Source organism: Hipposideros armiger, unplaced genomic scaffold (genome assembly GCF_001890085.2).
Source record: "Hipposideros armiger isolate ML-2016 unplaced genomic scaffold, ASM189008v1 scaffold_1069, whole genome shotgun sequence".
Classification (NCBI taxonomy): domain Eukaryota; kingdom Metazoa; phylum Chordata; class Mammalia; order Chiroptera; family Hipposideridae; genus Hipposideros; species Hipposideros armiger.
Window position 1 is genome coordinate 75,171 of NW_017732419.1, and position 16,692 is coordinate 91,862.

At 36.9% G+C, this 16,692-nt stretch overlaps 1 protein-coding gene across 5 annotated transcripts in view; it reads left to right on the forward strand.

Annotated features, from left to right (window-relative positions):
• Nucleotides 1-15,940, forward strand: part of ESRP1 (epithelial splicing regulatory protein 1) — a 64,776-nt gene extending 48,836 nt beyond the window's left edge. For 2 of the 5 annotated variants that reach the window (XM_019632027.1, XM_019632023.1), the window contains exons 14-16: nucleotides 1,555-1,705; nucleotides 4,923-5,032; nucleotides 14,443-15,940. In XM_019632027.1, the coding sequence (XP_019487572.1) occupies nucleotides 1,555-1,705; nucleotides 4,923-4,997 (226 nt within the window). In that variant the 3' untranslated portion in view covers nucleotides 4,998-5,032; nucleotides 14,443-15,940. The remainder of the gene's footprint in view (nucleotides 1-1,554; nucleotides 1,706-4,922; nucleotides 5,033-14,442) is intronic. The other 3 variants (XM_019632025.1, XM_019632026.1, XM_019632024.1) reach the window with 2 other exon arrangements.
• Nucleotides 15,941-16,692: the final 752 nt, after the last annotated feature.

Sequence of the window (16,692 nt, forward strand, 5' to 3'; positions counted from 1 at the left end):
AAGTGTACCTGGCGTATAAGACGACCCCCCACTTGGAGGCATATTTTTCAGGGCCAAAAAATCGTCTTATACGCCGGCAAATACGGTAGATTGATATTTAGTTTCAAAACAGGCTCTCCTCCAGGGCAGTTGTAAAAGTATCTCCAAGTGACTCTAATATGTAAACAAGTTGAAGATCACTGCCTAGAAGCTGAAAAGTTTAAGGTCACCTTGATGTCAAGTAATATTTTCAGGTTCCCATATTTTTTAAATGATGAAATATTGGGTTGTCGGAAAAGTCATGATGCATTTTTGCAATGAAAAACATAGAAAAAATATGTCATGACTTTTCTGACAACCCAATAGAATGATGGTTATGGAAACAGCAAAAGTGAAATAACAAATTATTGCATTTTATAGTCTATGGAATAATTTGGTATGTTAAATCTTGAATCTGAAGAACAATTCTGTGAAACTTGGGAGGTTCTATCACCCCCATTTAGCAAATGATGTAATTGAAGTTTAGAGAAATTAAGTGACTTGCTCAAGGTTATTGTATTAACAAAACAATAGACCCGGAATTAGATGCACATCTGTTACCATTCCTATTAACCCATCTGTTAGGATTATATGGGATAGATCATCTCAAAGATTTTTAGTCCCTTGCATGTTGTGTTTACTTGTCTTTGAAATGTGGTACTTACCTACTTAGAAAGATTTATAAGGGTTAATAATCTAAAACTGTGGGTCTTCATTGCTCTTTAAGCTAATAACTCATTTAAAAATTTTCCCTATATATATTTTTGATTATGGGTTTCTGGCCACTGATTGTGGTAAAAAACAGATTGGGTTGGGGACAGGGTGAAATGAATTTCATAATATGATAATCACTTGAGTTGCCACATAAAGAATAATTAGGTGTTCACTTGGCTTGTGCTGTTTGGAGGTAATTGCCACAGATACACCAAGAGGGATCAGTTTTCCCCTTGTGTTAATGGTGATTGGTTTAATTTGTTGTGCATCTCTTCCAATTTACCTGCCTCCCTCTGGGAATTTCAGTCAGGTTGGAAGAAATAACTCCTAGGTGCTATAATACTTGACTGTATTATTGTGCTGTACCTTTGCTTGCATATGGGTAGAACAGTCTGTTTCTTTGAGAAATTACTTGGAAGACTTCTGGTTTCTGTGGCTGTGGTTCCTATTAGTCCTTTGTATTCATTCATGCCTGAGGATTCCTGATAACTAGCCAGTTAATCATCAATGAGCTGGGCTTTGTGGTCGAATGAGTATGAAGGCTTAATTTTTTCTTTCCTATTCCTTTAAGAATCTCAGAGAGAACTAGATCTTTGGGGAAGCCCTGCATTTAACTTTCCATTAACCCTTCTACCTTTAAACTTTTGGCTTTTGTGGAAGTGTGGGACAGAATTGCTACGGTGTTCGCACCAGGCTTGGGAGAGATAACAGAATTCTAAGATGACCTTGAGAGAATCTGTTTCTTTAAGTAACTAATGTTTTTAGAGTAAATATTCAACATTGTCTATTCCTATTGGTTCACTGTGCTTTCTCTCCCTTTAGCCCCCCAGGTTCGCCCAATAGTCTTGGCTACTTCCCTACAGCTGCTAATCTTAGCGGTGTCCCTCCACAGCCTGGCACGGTGGTCAGAATGCAGGGCCTGGCCTACAATACTGGAGTTAAGGAAATTCTTAACTTCTTCCAAGGTTACCAGGTCAGTAGCTTAAAGAAGAAAAATATTCAGTGCCCTTATTACTTGAGTTGATTTGCCTAAAGAATGCAGCCCGGAAAGAAGCAGATTCTCTGAAACTCGTGTGTGTACAAGTGCTGCTAGATTGCTTATGGAGGCAAAACAAGCCAGTCAAAGTCAGGGGGACTAGTGTGGGTATTAACTTAAAACTCGTTCCTCTGACAAGATTAGGGCTTTTCTGTGCTATTTTTAATTGTTTCAACTTGGAGCTTTTTTTTTTGAAAGAATGGCTTTGGAAAAGCTCTTCAGTGGGTCTTTTCATCTTTTCATCTAGAACAGGGTCAGTCGGCTAAGGATTTTCCCTCACAGTCAAATTTATGACTCAGAAAAAAGTACTTAAACATGGAGTTTATGTTGAGTATTTAAAAAGTGGTCAGAGACCACTCTGCCTAACCAGGAAAACACAAAAGAGACTCAATGAATCTTTAGATGGCAACGCCTTAAAATGAACTGTATGATGTTCAGATGTAATGATCTGCTGTTAATTCTTCATATTTACTCTTATTTTCTTCTACCAATGCCTGTGTCCATCAGTTGTTTTCTGACTTAATCTAAAGAATGAGATGTTTTTTAGAAAGAGCTCTTTAACAAGTGAGCAAAACCTCATTGTCGTCTCATCTAAGCGGACATCTTTCCTTCCTTAAATCACACAATACCTAGAACCCGAACTCTTCTTTCTTGCAATGTCTAAAAATCAGTATTGTGCAGTCTTTTAATTGTACTAATAGCAAAAATTGTCTTTCCTCTTGGAGCTGAACTTTGTTTTGGGTCTTTAGAGGTAAGATGACTTTATAGGCATAATCATCAAATCCTGAAATAGCCCTTGATCATTTATAGTACAGCATTATAAGGGTTGTGCCTTCCAAAGCTGCTTCACTGTTAGAATGAGTATACAAGCTTGGTGTCCATGAATCATGGAGGATTGTGGAGCTCAGTCAAAATTACCTCAGTGGGGATGCTCATACCTACTGAGTTATCCTACAGTGGTTAAGAACTTTTAACATACAAAGGATATTTTCTCATTTGTCAGCTGTTGGAAGCCATTGTAGAGATTTAAAAACAAACAAACAAAAAGTTACTTTCCAAACTTCATGTCTGATTCATTAGATTATGAAAGGAATAGAGTTTTACCAAAGGCTATTAAAAAAGGTTGCTAAATCTCATGGAGGAAACATTTGAGTTTTGTGTTTTTCCCCATTGTTTTCTAATTCTGTAATGTACAAGCAAAGTTTCAGGTCTTAGTGGTCAGCTGAATTAATTCAATTTCTTTTTTTATTTTAACTAGTCAAATTTTACTTTCACACTGAATTAAAAAAATTAAGCAGTCATATACATAAGTCGGTTACGAGATTAAGCAAAATTGCTGTTTATTATGAAGAGTGCCTCAGCTGGTCTTTGTGGATGTTTGTTTATTCTACCACAAACAAGTAATAGCGGTTATTTCTAGATTTATGGCTAAAAGATTGACATGCTTCAAAACTGTGATAAAATAATTTCGGTCTGCAGTAGATTATCTTCTAGTAGTTTCTAGGGAATCATTCAGGGTTGGAGTAGAGTTATCTGGTATCATCAGAAGCACAAGGATTGTGCAAAATTAGTCCCTGTCCCCAACCCAATCTGTTTTCCACCTCAAGGCATTTGGCCTTCCATTTCTGAAGTGCTTGGAATTTATGAGATGGATCAATGAATTAGGGTCATGTAGGAAGCTCAATTATCCAGTTCAGTATGTCAGATTATTCCATTGTCTTCCTTCAGTAATTTGAGCTTTAAGAGAGTTACAATGCATGCACTTAAAATCTTTTATATCCCAATTCATATCACTCTTGCATAAAAGCTCATATTTTCTCCTGTCTCTAAGAGTCCGTGCCTTCTTATTTTTCCCTCTTCTCAATTATTTTAGTAATAACCATTAGCTTTGGGATTCTTTTCATACCACTTTGGCACAAAACTAAATCAGTAGGTGACTTTTTTCAAAAAAGCTGATCTCTTAGGTCTAATCTGTGTTTATCTTTACCTACTGTGTATTTATTGCTGTTGCTGATTTAATGGGAGGTTTTCATTTGATTTCTGGTTATTTATGATTCATTTTACATAATTTCATGATTTACTTATATTAAGCAAATCTTTCGTAATAATTGGTTGAGTGAATGAACTCTCTTGATACTTTGATTCTGTCCTTAAAATAAAAGGGATGTGTGTGTGTGTGTGTGTGTGTATCTTGATGTAATTATGGCAAATGTCATTGTCTACACATGTTATCTTTACATATGTCATTTGGGATGGGGGTCAGGGTATAAAGCTGAAAAGGGGAGGATTTACACAAAGGGAAGAATTCTCATGCCCTAAGCAGGATACAGGACATGGGTTCTGCTAGCACATCTGCTGTCTTATAAAGTATCTGGGCCCATTTTGATAAATTAGGTTAATAGAATGACGACAGAATTTAGGAAGACAAACTACTAGGAAAATATTTGGTAATGGTCATTCTGGTAAATAAAATAAAAAAAAACCTATATCTATATTTTAGTTGATGGACCTGTTATTCTGAAATAGACTCTCAAGAATCCTTATATAATTCCTTTAACTTTCTCATTTGTTCTTTGCATTACTCTTTACTGTCAATGACTTTGCATTTTCAGTAACTGCTTGTTTTTGTTTCTCCTCGAAGTACTGACTTTAATGATTATCTTTTTGGGCCTTTCACTCTAAAACTGTTACTTGCTCTCCTACTGAGAGATTAGATCAATATTATAAATGCATCTAATACTATTTAAAGTTCATAGAGTTGTTGGACATATTGGGCTTATTTTATAATACCTTGCAAATAGTTGGTGCTAAAATATTTGCTATCTGTTCATACCTATGATACCATGGAAACTGTACTGTGAGCAAGATCTGAAGTGTTTGGTGGTGTTTATTGTGGTATGGTGTTCTTTTTTTATCCAGATGTTCTATTTAACTTCTCTCCTAGGTGGGATTTTTATGGTATTCAGACATGTTAACTACGAAATGAAGACTTGGGATTAACAGTTATGTTTGTGGTTCGTACCACTGTTAATTTGTTTCCTATGGTTTAAATGTCCTATAATTCTGTTGGTAGATCTATTCATTTGAAGTACTAACCATCCACAGTGTCAGTGTATCCATCTTTTGATCTTGTTTGTTTTAACTTGAATTTTAGTATGCAACCGAGGATGGACTTGTACACACAAATGACCAGGCCAGGACTCTACCCAAAGAATGGGTTTGTATTTAAGGGCCCCAGCAGTTAGACCATCCTCAGAAAAGCAGGTAAGGCTCTATGGTGTGAAAGTTAAATTATAAAGGGCCAAACAAATATAGGCCAAGATTTTGAAATTCTTTTATTAGTCAGGTGAGACAGTGTGATGTAAGAGTGTCAAATCATGGAAGGAATGGAAACTACAGTTAAGGTTGTCATCTAAGTAGATAGTATCTAAGCAACATTTATGGATAATAGTTGTATGTTATTTGGAATTAGGGGAAACTTCATTTGGAAATTCATTTGCTGTATATATCATATGGTCCACAGGTTAGGAATGCTTTTTTTTTTAATTGAGGTAAAAACCACATTACATAAAATTAATTATTTTAAAGTATACAATTTGGTGGTATTTCATGCATTCACAAATTGTACAACCAACCATCTATCTCTATGTAGTTTCAAAATATTTTTATGTCCCGAAAAGAAAAACCCATACCTATTAAGCATTTTCCTCCCCTGCAAACCCTGGCAACTAATCTGCTCCCTGTCTCTATGGATTTGCCTATTCTGGATATTTCATATAAATGGAATTATATAATATATGACCTTTTGGTATCTGGCTTCTTTCACTTCACATGTTTTAGAGGTTCATCTGTGTTGCAACATGTATCAGTACTTCTTTCCTTTTTATGGCTGAATAATATTCCATTGTACAGATATAACACTTTTTTTTTTTTAAGATTTTTATTGGGGAACAGTGTTGGGGGATTGGGGAATGGGAACATTGCATTCTTCCAGGACCCATCAGCTCTAAGTCCAGTCACCACTTTCAGTTTAGTTGCCGTGGAAGAGGGAGGCGCGTAGTCCACCATCCCAAACGGGTGTTGAACTGGCAACCTTGCTGCTAAGAGCACACACTCTCACCAGCTCAGTGGCAGCTCACTGGCCCATGTGGGAATCAAACCGGCGACCCTATTGCTCAGAGCTCGCACTCTTAACCAACCAAGCCACTCAGCCGGCCCCAGATATAACACTTTTTATCCATTTATCCACTGATGGACATTTGGTTTGTTTCTACCTTCTGACTATTGTGAATGGTGCTGATACTAGCATTTATGTACAAACATTTGAGTATCTGTTTTTAATTTTGGAGGGTATATAGCTATGAGTGGACTCACTGAGTCATATGGTAATTCTGTTGAGTTGCGTATACCTTTTTTTTCCAGTTTCCTTTTTAAAACAATTCTGGTAAAATATACATAACATAAAGTTTGCCATTTAACCATTTTTTGGGGGGGAGGGGGGAGAGGAACAGCCAAGTTGTTGTCCTTCAGTCTTAGTTGTGGAAGGTACAGCAAGCTCAGCTCCAAGTCCAGTCACGCTGCTCAGCTCAAGGTGCTGTGTTCAGTTAGTTGCGGGTGGGTGTAGAAACCATCCCATGCAGGAGTCAAACCAGCAGCCTCGTTGTTAAGAGTGCACACTCTATCCAGTGAGCCATCCGAGAGGCAGCTCAGCTCAAGGTGCCGAGTTCAGTCTGTAGTTGTGGTCGGGTGTAGCCCACCATCTTGAATAGGCAACCTTGTTGTTTGGAGCACGTGCTGTCACCAGCTGAGCCATCCTGCCACCTGGTGGCAGCTCAGCTCGGGCACAGCTCACTGGCCTATGTGGGAATTGAACCAGTGACCCTGTTGCTCAGAGCTCTCACTCTTGAGCAAGCTCTTAACCAACAGAGCCACTTGGCCGGCCCTCATTTAACCATTTTTAAGTGTACAAATCAGTGGCATTAAGTACATTCATATTGTTATGCAATCATCACCACCATCTAGCTCCAGAAATTTTTCATCTTTTCAGACTCTGTTTACATTAAACAATAAGTTCGCCATTGCCCTCTTCCCTGAGCCCCTGGCAACTACTATTCTTCTTACTTTTTCTATGAATTTGACTATTCTAGGCACCTCATAAGTGGAATAACACAATATTTGTCCTTTCATGACTGGCTTCTCACTTAACATGGTTTTAAGGTTCATCTGGGTATACTTCAAATGTACTCTGTTTAAATGATGGCAAGGTTTTTGTTGCATGCTTTTTTTCCCCTTCTACAACTAAATTGAGAGGAAAGGAATCCTGAAAAAGCTTCTTTCAAATTAGTTGGATTTTTTCCTTTCTATTAACCCATAGTCATGTCTTAAAAGCCACTTGCATTCTGGGTGAGGCTCAAAGATGGAGTTGTACAGACATGTTCAGGAATTGGTATGGCCTATTTCTTCATTTTTTTATTACTGGGTTTGCTGAAATTGGTTTGCTGGCATGTCATTTTCTAATTTTGTCACCATTTTTATTACTGAGGACCCTGTGAGATTCAACCATATGGATTCTAATTTGGGAACAGGGTTGCCAATACAGTGTTGTCCCTGAGAAATGACAATTGGGGACTTATCGTCTTATTCTGAAGTTGTAGAAATTCCAGTTCTCGGGGGGGAGGGGGGTTGTTACTTTGTGAGGGTGAAAAGGGTAACTATTGCATTGTTCTGTACACCTGAAACTAACAATAAAAAAAGAAAAAAAAATCAATGTGGAAGAGGAAAAAAAAAAAAAAGAAAAAAGAAATTCCAGTTCTGGGTTGGAAGTGATGATTCTCTGCCATTTTCAGTGGTTTTAAGATATCTTTGTACTGCCAGAGATGCCCAGATACTTTGCAGTGGGAATGGGGTATTTTCTAGTCTAGTTCACAGTGATGAGAACACATTAATTATTCTAGCCTGTTGATATTCTTTTTGGTCCATACTTTGTCTCTCCAAATATTTTTATTCAAGCCCTTAATGCTGTCTATGAATTTGATAAGCATACTCTCTGTTGTAAAATGAATATATTGAGTAAGAAATGACTAGAAATGGAACATTTTGATATTATATTAGAAATGTTCTAAGTTGACTATAACCATTACTCAATACCTCTAATTTTATCTTATGTTTATATATTTGGGGTATGGTAGAATAACAATTGGATGCTTTGTTGAAATCTCGATATTTGCATTTTTTTATTCTAATATCAGATTAATCTACCTTTATATTGAGAATTTTTATAATTCACACAGAGTATACTGTGTGAAATACTTGGCATAAGATATCTCAACAACCCTGGGAGGTAAGAATCATAAAGTATTATGTGCTCATTGTAAAAAACTGGGATCATATAGACAGGTACAAGGAAACATTAATAATCTCACCACCCAAAAATAACCATAATGAATATTTCCATTCAGCTTCTTTTTTGGATGCCCACATACAATTTTGGACCTTGTTTCTTTCTCTTTAACCTTATATTATGGCTATATATTTACATATTTCCTCATCCATATCAATATCAAATTTATCACAATTCGTCTTTTACATCAATAGAGTGGTTGATGTTTATAAAGCTTAAAGCACTTTTATATCTAGTCTCATTTGAATCTCAACACATGAGGCATCAGGGCAGGCTCCGAAGACTCCATTTGACAGATGAGGAAATTTAACTCAGAGAGGTTAGACACCTTTCACAAAATCATACAGCTAATGACCAAGCCAAACAAAAGAACTTCTGGCGTTAGGTTCAGTGGTCTTTTCCATTGACTAAATACAAGCATGGCAGAAGAAGTGTCTATAGTGAGCTGATTGGTGGCCCCAAATATGTCCATATCCTAATCTTTTGGAACCTATGACTATTCCCTTATATGATAAAAGATATAAATTAAAAATCTTGAGAGGAGGAGCTTATCCTGGATTAGGGTGGGGTGCCCCAAAATGAAATTCTATTGGGTTGTCGGAAAAGTCATGATGCATGTTTGCAACAGATGGCACTACTTCATTTTTGGAAGTACTAGAGTCATTTGCATCTATGTTATTGCTATGTCATTTGACAACCGACAGTTCTAGCTTCATTCTAAAAAAATTGAGCAATTTGATTGAGTTTTGGGGATTTTACAACAAGTTGAAGATGGGAGACCAAACTGCATTTTTGCCATATATTACTGTTTTACTTCCATAAAGGGAAGAACGCGCATCAAACTTGTGAAAAGTTGCATAAAGTTTATGGTGACAATGCTCTACAAGAATGTCAGTGCCAACGGTGGTGCATGAAATTCCGTGCTGGGGATTTTTATCTCAATGACACTCCTCAGTCAGGGAGGCCCACCGAGGTTGATGACGACAAAATAAAGACATTGATGGAGTCAAACCCACATTACACAACAAGAGAGATTGCAGAAAAATTGACCATTCATCATTCAAGCGTTCACAGCCACCTAAAGAAGCTGGGACACGTAAGCAAGCTTGATACTTGGGTTCCACATGAACTCAAAGAAGTTCATTTGACGGTGAGTATAAACATCTGCTATATGTTCATTAAACATGAGGAAAACGATCCTTTTTTTGAAGTGACTGGTGATGAGAAGTGGATTGTTTACAACAATGCGGTGTGCAAACGGTCTTGGTCCCAATGTGATGATTCACCTCCAACGACATCGAAAGCATGCATTCATCGGAGGAAGGTTATGCTGTCAGTGTGGTGGGACTTTAAAGGTGTTGTGTTTTTCAAGCTCCTACCAAGGAACCAAACAATTTGAATGTGTACTGTCAGCAATTGGACAGTTTGAACGAACCCATCATCCAGAAACGTCCAGAGCTTGTTAATTGTAAAGGAGTTGTGTTCCATTGCAACAACGCGAGACCACACACAAGTTTGATCACCCGTCAAAAATTATTGGATCTTGGATGGGATGTGTTGCCACACCCACCATACTCGCCTGACCTTGTGCCGTCAGACGTCCACTTGCTTTGCTGTCTTCAAAACTCCTTGCATGGTATAACGTTCAATTCAGATGAGGCTGTATAAATCAGCACGTTGTTCAGTTTCTTGCCGATAAAGACAAGTCCTTCTATGAACGAGGAATTATGAAGCTCACTGAAAGATGGCAAAAGGTTATTGAACAAAACGGGCAATATTTCATTGATTGATCTTTGTTGTTTATATAAATAAATGACCTTTGAAAAACATAGACAAAATATGTCATGACTTTTCAGACAATCCAATAATTGAGAGGCAGAGGGAGATGGAGGCAGAGTTTGGAGTGATGTGGCCACAAGCCCCAAGGTACACCTGCAACCACCAGAAGCTGGAAGAGGCAAAGAACAGGTTGTGTCCTAGAGTGTCTGGAGAATGTGTAGCCTGGCTGACACCTTGATTTCTGACTTCTGGCCTACAGAATTGTGAGAGGATAAATTTCTATTGTTTTAAGCCACCAAGTGTGGTCATTTGTTACAGCAGCCACAGGAAATTAATACAGTGCTCTAAAAATTTATTGACAGAATGATGTCACTGCTGGTTATAGGATCAAATAAAGGCAGCTAAAGCTCATAATACGATTTGGTAAAGAAGTCACACTGTTCTGTCTTCTCTTATAGCTTTGTCCCCTCAACCTATCCAATATTTGTTGAGTACCCCCAAGAACTACTATAGATAAATACCTCTTCTTTGTTATGAAATACCCCCAAGGATATCTCAAAAGCCAAGGGGCCCTCCAGGGAAGGAGATTTGATAGCCAACTAGAGAATTGCCTCTTCAGATGGCCAGATTGGTATTCCTTCTCCCACCCCCACACTCACTGTAAGGTTCAAGTCTCATATTCCTAAATTCTCTATGGGGCTGAGTCAGCTCCTAAATTTAAATGTCAACAAGTGCTTGGATATAAGTATATTTTATTTACATGTGGAAGTGACAGTTCTTTAGCGGTGACGTTTCCCTGCTCAGTAAAACAGGCATCAACTCACTTCTACATATGACTTCACTTTTTTTTTTCTTTTTATTGGGGAACAGCCATGGTCATTGGTTACACATTGCTGTCATGCTACAATGGCAAAGTTGACTCTTTTAAGGAGGGCGCAGCTCACAGTGGCCCATGCGGGGATCCAACCGGCAATCTTGGTGTTTATCAGCACCATGCTCTAACCAACTGAACTAACTGGTCACCCTTGATTTCACTTTTTTTTTTATTGGTGAGAATGAGGTAAATTAATGAGTGTAAACAAATTGTATAGACTATTCAGTTCTTTATAAATACAAATAACTATTTTGCTGTAATTACAGTAATCATAGGGGCAATGATCTTAACTATTATCTACATTCCAGATATTCAGATTTTACCAGTTTTTCCATTAATGTCTTTTCTATTCCAGGACCCCGTCTAGGATTCCACATTACATTTAGTTGACCTGTCTCCTTAGTGTCCCCTGGTCTGTGTTAGTTTCTCAGTCTTTCCATGTTTTTTATGATCTTGACAATTTTGAAGTCTTTTGCTTTTATTTCTCACATTTCTGGAAGCTGGGAAGTCTAAAATGAAACGTTAATAGTTTCCTTTGCCTTATGTGAAAACTTTTGTCTGTACTGGGTATTTTTGGAGGCTCATGTAATATGTTAATCCTGATACTGTCCCAAAAGCTAAGTTTTATTTAAAAAAAAAGCACAAAACAAAAAAAACTGTAGCTCTCATTTGGAGAGTATTTTTTATACCTAGCCTCTTAAATGTATATTTTGGATTACTTGATAGATTGAAAATGATTGCTGTCTTTTGTAATATAATTGTGACAATATTTTAGTTTCTGGCCAGAAAATTTTAGACAAGATTTCTCTCTCTTCTTTTTCCAACTAGTATTTATAATAGTGGGCAAAAATGGCTAAATAAATGTTGCCTCTTGATTTAAGTGACAAAAGAAAAGGACTATCAAACACATTTTATTTGATTAAAGAACCTGAATTATGGATTTTATCTTTTGTATAATAAGGATAATGAAACTGTTCCTCTGTCCTAACAAAGAAATCTCACAAATGCCTTACACTTTTCAGAAAAGAGATGTCAAAATTACTATAAGGAAATTAAATATTATAACTACCATATTTCCCCATGTATAAGATGCACCCATTTTCAAAAAATTTGGGGTCTAAAAACTGGGTGCGTCTTATACAGTGGTTGTAGATTTTTTTTACTTTCATTTTCTTCAAGTGATGAGTTGTATGAATTTTATGATGAATAAAACTTGAGTTCAATAACTTTATGTAATAACACTTTTTTCAAATTTTGGGCCCCAAAATTAAGGTGTGTCTTATACATGGGGAAATATGGTAATCAGAATTTCACGCTTTTTAAGGGGTTTATGTTCATTCCAAAGGACAAAACACAAGTTGTTGAAATCCAGCTACCTTAAAAGACTTTGTACACATTACTTTTAATGACAGTTTAGTGTAAAATAAAACACGTCTTAAGAGATTTTACAGAAAAGGAAAGAAATTCATGAATGTTTCAGTTGTAACTTAGAAATTGTCTTTGCATAATAGCGTTCACTTTTCTGTAGCTACAGGGGAATAAGAATCATTTTCTCCTTAAGAATCTGGGATTTTCCTTTATTATTTTTATTGATTTGTTTATTTTTTGCTAGCTGCTAAGAGTCTGCAGTTTCATTGCTAAACAAGAAAATTACATTGGATACCACTGGGATTAAAAAGCAAATCCGGGAAGGTTAAATTTTTTTAATATCTTTTAGTCTTTTTCACATTCTCATGGAACATGAAAGTGTACTTTTCAGTATCTACAATGGTGATGTTTCCCACGAAAATAATAATAATAATATGGGCTGGGAATATGGGAGGTGCACTTCATTGACTCTGGTAACTGAGCCCAGGGTTGACTAACTTGGCTGGATCCAAGGGCTCACTCTCAGCCGAATTCTTTCCATGCGGTACCCCCAGCAACTCCTGACATACACCTTGTTATGTCAAGTCCAGAAGCAAGCCAGGAATTGAATTTCGCTGGCCTGACTTAAGTACATCTGATACATTTATGGCCAGGAACATGCAGAGCTCTAATTGGCTATGTCTAGGTCACTTGTTGGGCTCAGTTACCACTTCAAGGGCTTGAAATCAGGTGAGGGGGCAGTTATTTAAGGAAAATTTAGGTGATATTGCCAAAAGAAGGGTAAAATAGATATAGGACAATAGTGTTGCTGGGTCATTGGTAGAGATTCTTATCTGTATTTAGTATTGAAGAAGCTTTGAACACGTAGTATTTAACACTAAATGCTAAATTATGGTCACTTTGTAAAACCACATTTTAAGAATGAATTCTAACAAACTAGTATTTTCAGTATTTTTTAAAATACCTGATTCTAAATTTGTACCAATTTTAGGATGTTATTAAAGCAAATCTAATCTTGACCACAGTTTCAAACTGGCCACATGAACAGGACTGAATTGTGAAGACCTATTGTTTTTCATTTACATGTGGAAGTATGCACATTGTTTTCATTTAAAAGTTTTTGTGTGGTGTATAAGTGCAACAGCATAGAGGAAACTGTGTTCAGATTCTGAATCTGCCAATTAGTGGCTTCATTGTTCTGTGCCTCAGTTATTTCACCTGTAAAATGGGGTGAACTGTGATAATCTAATAGGGTAGTTGTAAGGAAGAAATAAATTAATCCACATAAACATTGCTAATCAACTATTCACTAGCATGTAAAGCCCATGTTTGCTACAATGTCATATCTCAGTCCTCCTTATTGATTCAGATATTTTTGTTGGAAATTATTTGAAATTTCTTATACTAGTATTTAATTTTAAAATTTGTATTGGGCCGGCCAAGTGGCACATTGATTAGGAGATGGCTTGAGATGCCAGCTCTGAGCAGCAGAGCCCCATTTCGGATCCCACATGAGGGCCAGTGATACTGCATCCTCTAAAGCTAAGATGGTAAACAACAGCTCGATCTGGAGCTGGGCTGCCGTGAGTCGCCTGTGATGGCGTAGGCTGCAGTGAGTCTGGCCAGCAGCTGGCATGTGCTTTCGTGAGCTGCCGTTAGCCACTGTGAGCGGCCATCCAATGGCCAGTTAGCAACTGCCTCACCTAGGAAGAGCGCAATGATAATACCAACATGGGCCAGTGAAGTGATATCCTCCACAACTAGACTGAAGAACAAAAGGACAGCAGCTTGTCTGTTCCTCTTCCCCGATTCCCCAATGCTGTTCCCCTCCCCCAATTCCCCAATAAAATCTTTTAAAAAAAAAATTGTCTTAATGTTTTTTTATTTTATTTTAATAGTATTAAATGTCTAATATCGGAAGAATGCTATGATAACCTGGGGACCCAGGCTAAGAAATGAATAAAATAGTCTCACAAAGCAGTTGAGTCAGGCGGGAAGGTGGAAACATATTATTCTGTGCATGATAACACAAAGGGTGAAAAGTTGTGGAAATGCGAATTAGCACATAACCTTCATTTGCCAACACTACTCCCCCAAAATTTGCTGTGTAAATGCCACTATGTGTAAAATTTAAATCTGGACTACCTTAAGTATTTTTGAGACCTTTTAGAATTAAAAATCATTTATTTTTTATGGATACTAAGAATTGAAAATTTTAGAGACTAATATTTCATTTTATGAATTTTTTTTCAGTGTATGAAAGATGTATGGTGATCCTGAAACCTTCAGACATAAGACAACTTCTAGCAACTTCAGCGAAGTTTGTCTATACTCAGGCTGCAGTATTTTCAGCAAACATGATTGGACAGGGGGTCTTGTGCCCTACCTTTTGGTGGAGTGGAAAATTTGAGCCAGTGAAACCAAATCCTTACAGCAAGCAGCGTGCCTGGCTCCTTGCTGTTTGCAAACAGGTGTTTAAAATGTGAATTGGAAATCAGATGTCTCCATCACTTCCAGCCAACGTGGCATCACAGGTGTTTTTTAGGATTTATGTCTTGGGGAAAAAATACTGTACTTCTGTCTACCATCTCCACCAGGAGCTCTGTTATGGAAGCTTCATTTTTTTGTGTGTTCCCACTCTTTCTCCATCTCCCAGTCTTCTGCACAATCATGCCTTCTTCCTAAGTAATTCAAGACTAAGACCTTGGAATACTTAAATCATAAACTTATTGAAATAAAACTAATATTTGCTCAGTTCTTGGCCATCCAGTGAAAACGATTTTTAAAATACCTTGGTATAAATTAGAAGAAATAGTACATCCACTTCAAAACATACATAGTTAAAAGTTGGATCTTTTTTCTCAGCAGGTACCAGTTGTAAATGAAAATGAACTAGGGGCCAAAATGCAAAACCAAAAATGAAGCAGCTATGTGTAGTTAGTAAATTCTAGTTTGATCTGTAACAATATTGTGACTTCATATGTATTGTTTTATGTTGTACTTTCCCCATTACTAACAGTTTGGACTGTAATAAGAGAAATTTCATAGTTTTTAATATCACAAAAGTGAGACTATTTGAACACTGTATTCTAGAAAGCAGTGTACTACTAACAAATAAATGATTGTATATATTAGATAGCCTTAAACCTTTTTCTCTAATGCCTTAACTGTCAAATAATTAAAACTTTTTAAAGCATAGGATTGTAGTCAGCATGCTAGACTGAGGTAAACACTGACGCAGTTAGAGCAGATGCTGATGCTGTCAGTGTTTAGCACTATGTGTTTAGCTGTGTTTATGCTACAAAAGTGCAATATTAGAAACTAGCAAGTACTGCTGCCTCATGTAACTCCAAAGAGGAAAACAGGATTTGATTAACTCAGTGCATGTTTCTTTAAGTTACTTATATTGTCCTTTGCTTGGATGCAATGGCATGCAGAATTATGTGGCTGCTAATTTTATTTACTTTGCATTACTTTAAATAACACCTTGGAGAACCAAACATCCCTTCTTCAGCTGACCAGCAATAGCCCTTTAACTGCAGTAGGAAAAAAATAAAAAACAAAAACCATTTTGTGTGAAAATTAGTGATAACTGGCACTTAAGATCAGAAAACAGTTCTTTATACTTGATGCCTTAAGATGCTGTCTGCCCAAAGCTCTGAAAGACTTTAAGATAGGCAGTAATATTTACAATACTGAGTTTTTGTAGAATTGTTACATTTGATAATAAAACACACCTGTTTAATCTCAATGTTTGCATTCTTTTTTATTAGCAGAGCTATAATAATGGTGAAGGGGCACGGATAAGCCATCTTTTCCTGAGTTGGTGAGGTTTTTCCCTATAAGTGTTTTGTAAAAGCTATCAATGGTAAATGCACTCCAGATACAGTTCAAACAAAGGATATGGTTATCCTTAGAGCATTAATCAGTGAAACTTCATGATATTTTTAACTGTTGGGCAGTCAGAGATATTAATATTTGGTCCTTGCATCATACTACTGGAGCTCTATTTGCTTGGCAACTTGAAAACCTATTTAAGCCACATAAAACTAAGAGCTAGAACTTTAGTGTTTCTGAACTCCATACACTCCTTTTTTTCCTAATTATTCTGTCCTTGCTGATGCTCAGTTCTCCGATATTCTCTAATCCAAATTCTACCCATTCGTTAGGACCACAGTTAAGTCTTGACTGACTTCCTATTTCAGAGCTATATATATTGTCAGCATCACTTAACATATATAATGTTATTATAGAGGTCAAGTGTATCAATTCTGAATTTCAATTATAACCACAAAGACAGGAAGTATATACCTGTATTTCACTGTCTATCTAGCACATTTCTGTGCACTCTGTTTGCCCTTGTTAAGCACTCACTGAATGAAGTTCAGTTCACCTGGGAAAGTTTTTCTGTCCCAGTTCCCTGCCCATGTCATTTACAAAAAAGGAGCAGTTGCTTTCAGGTTTGTACTTCAACTTTGGGTCTGTGCCATCATCTGCAAAGAA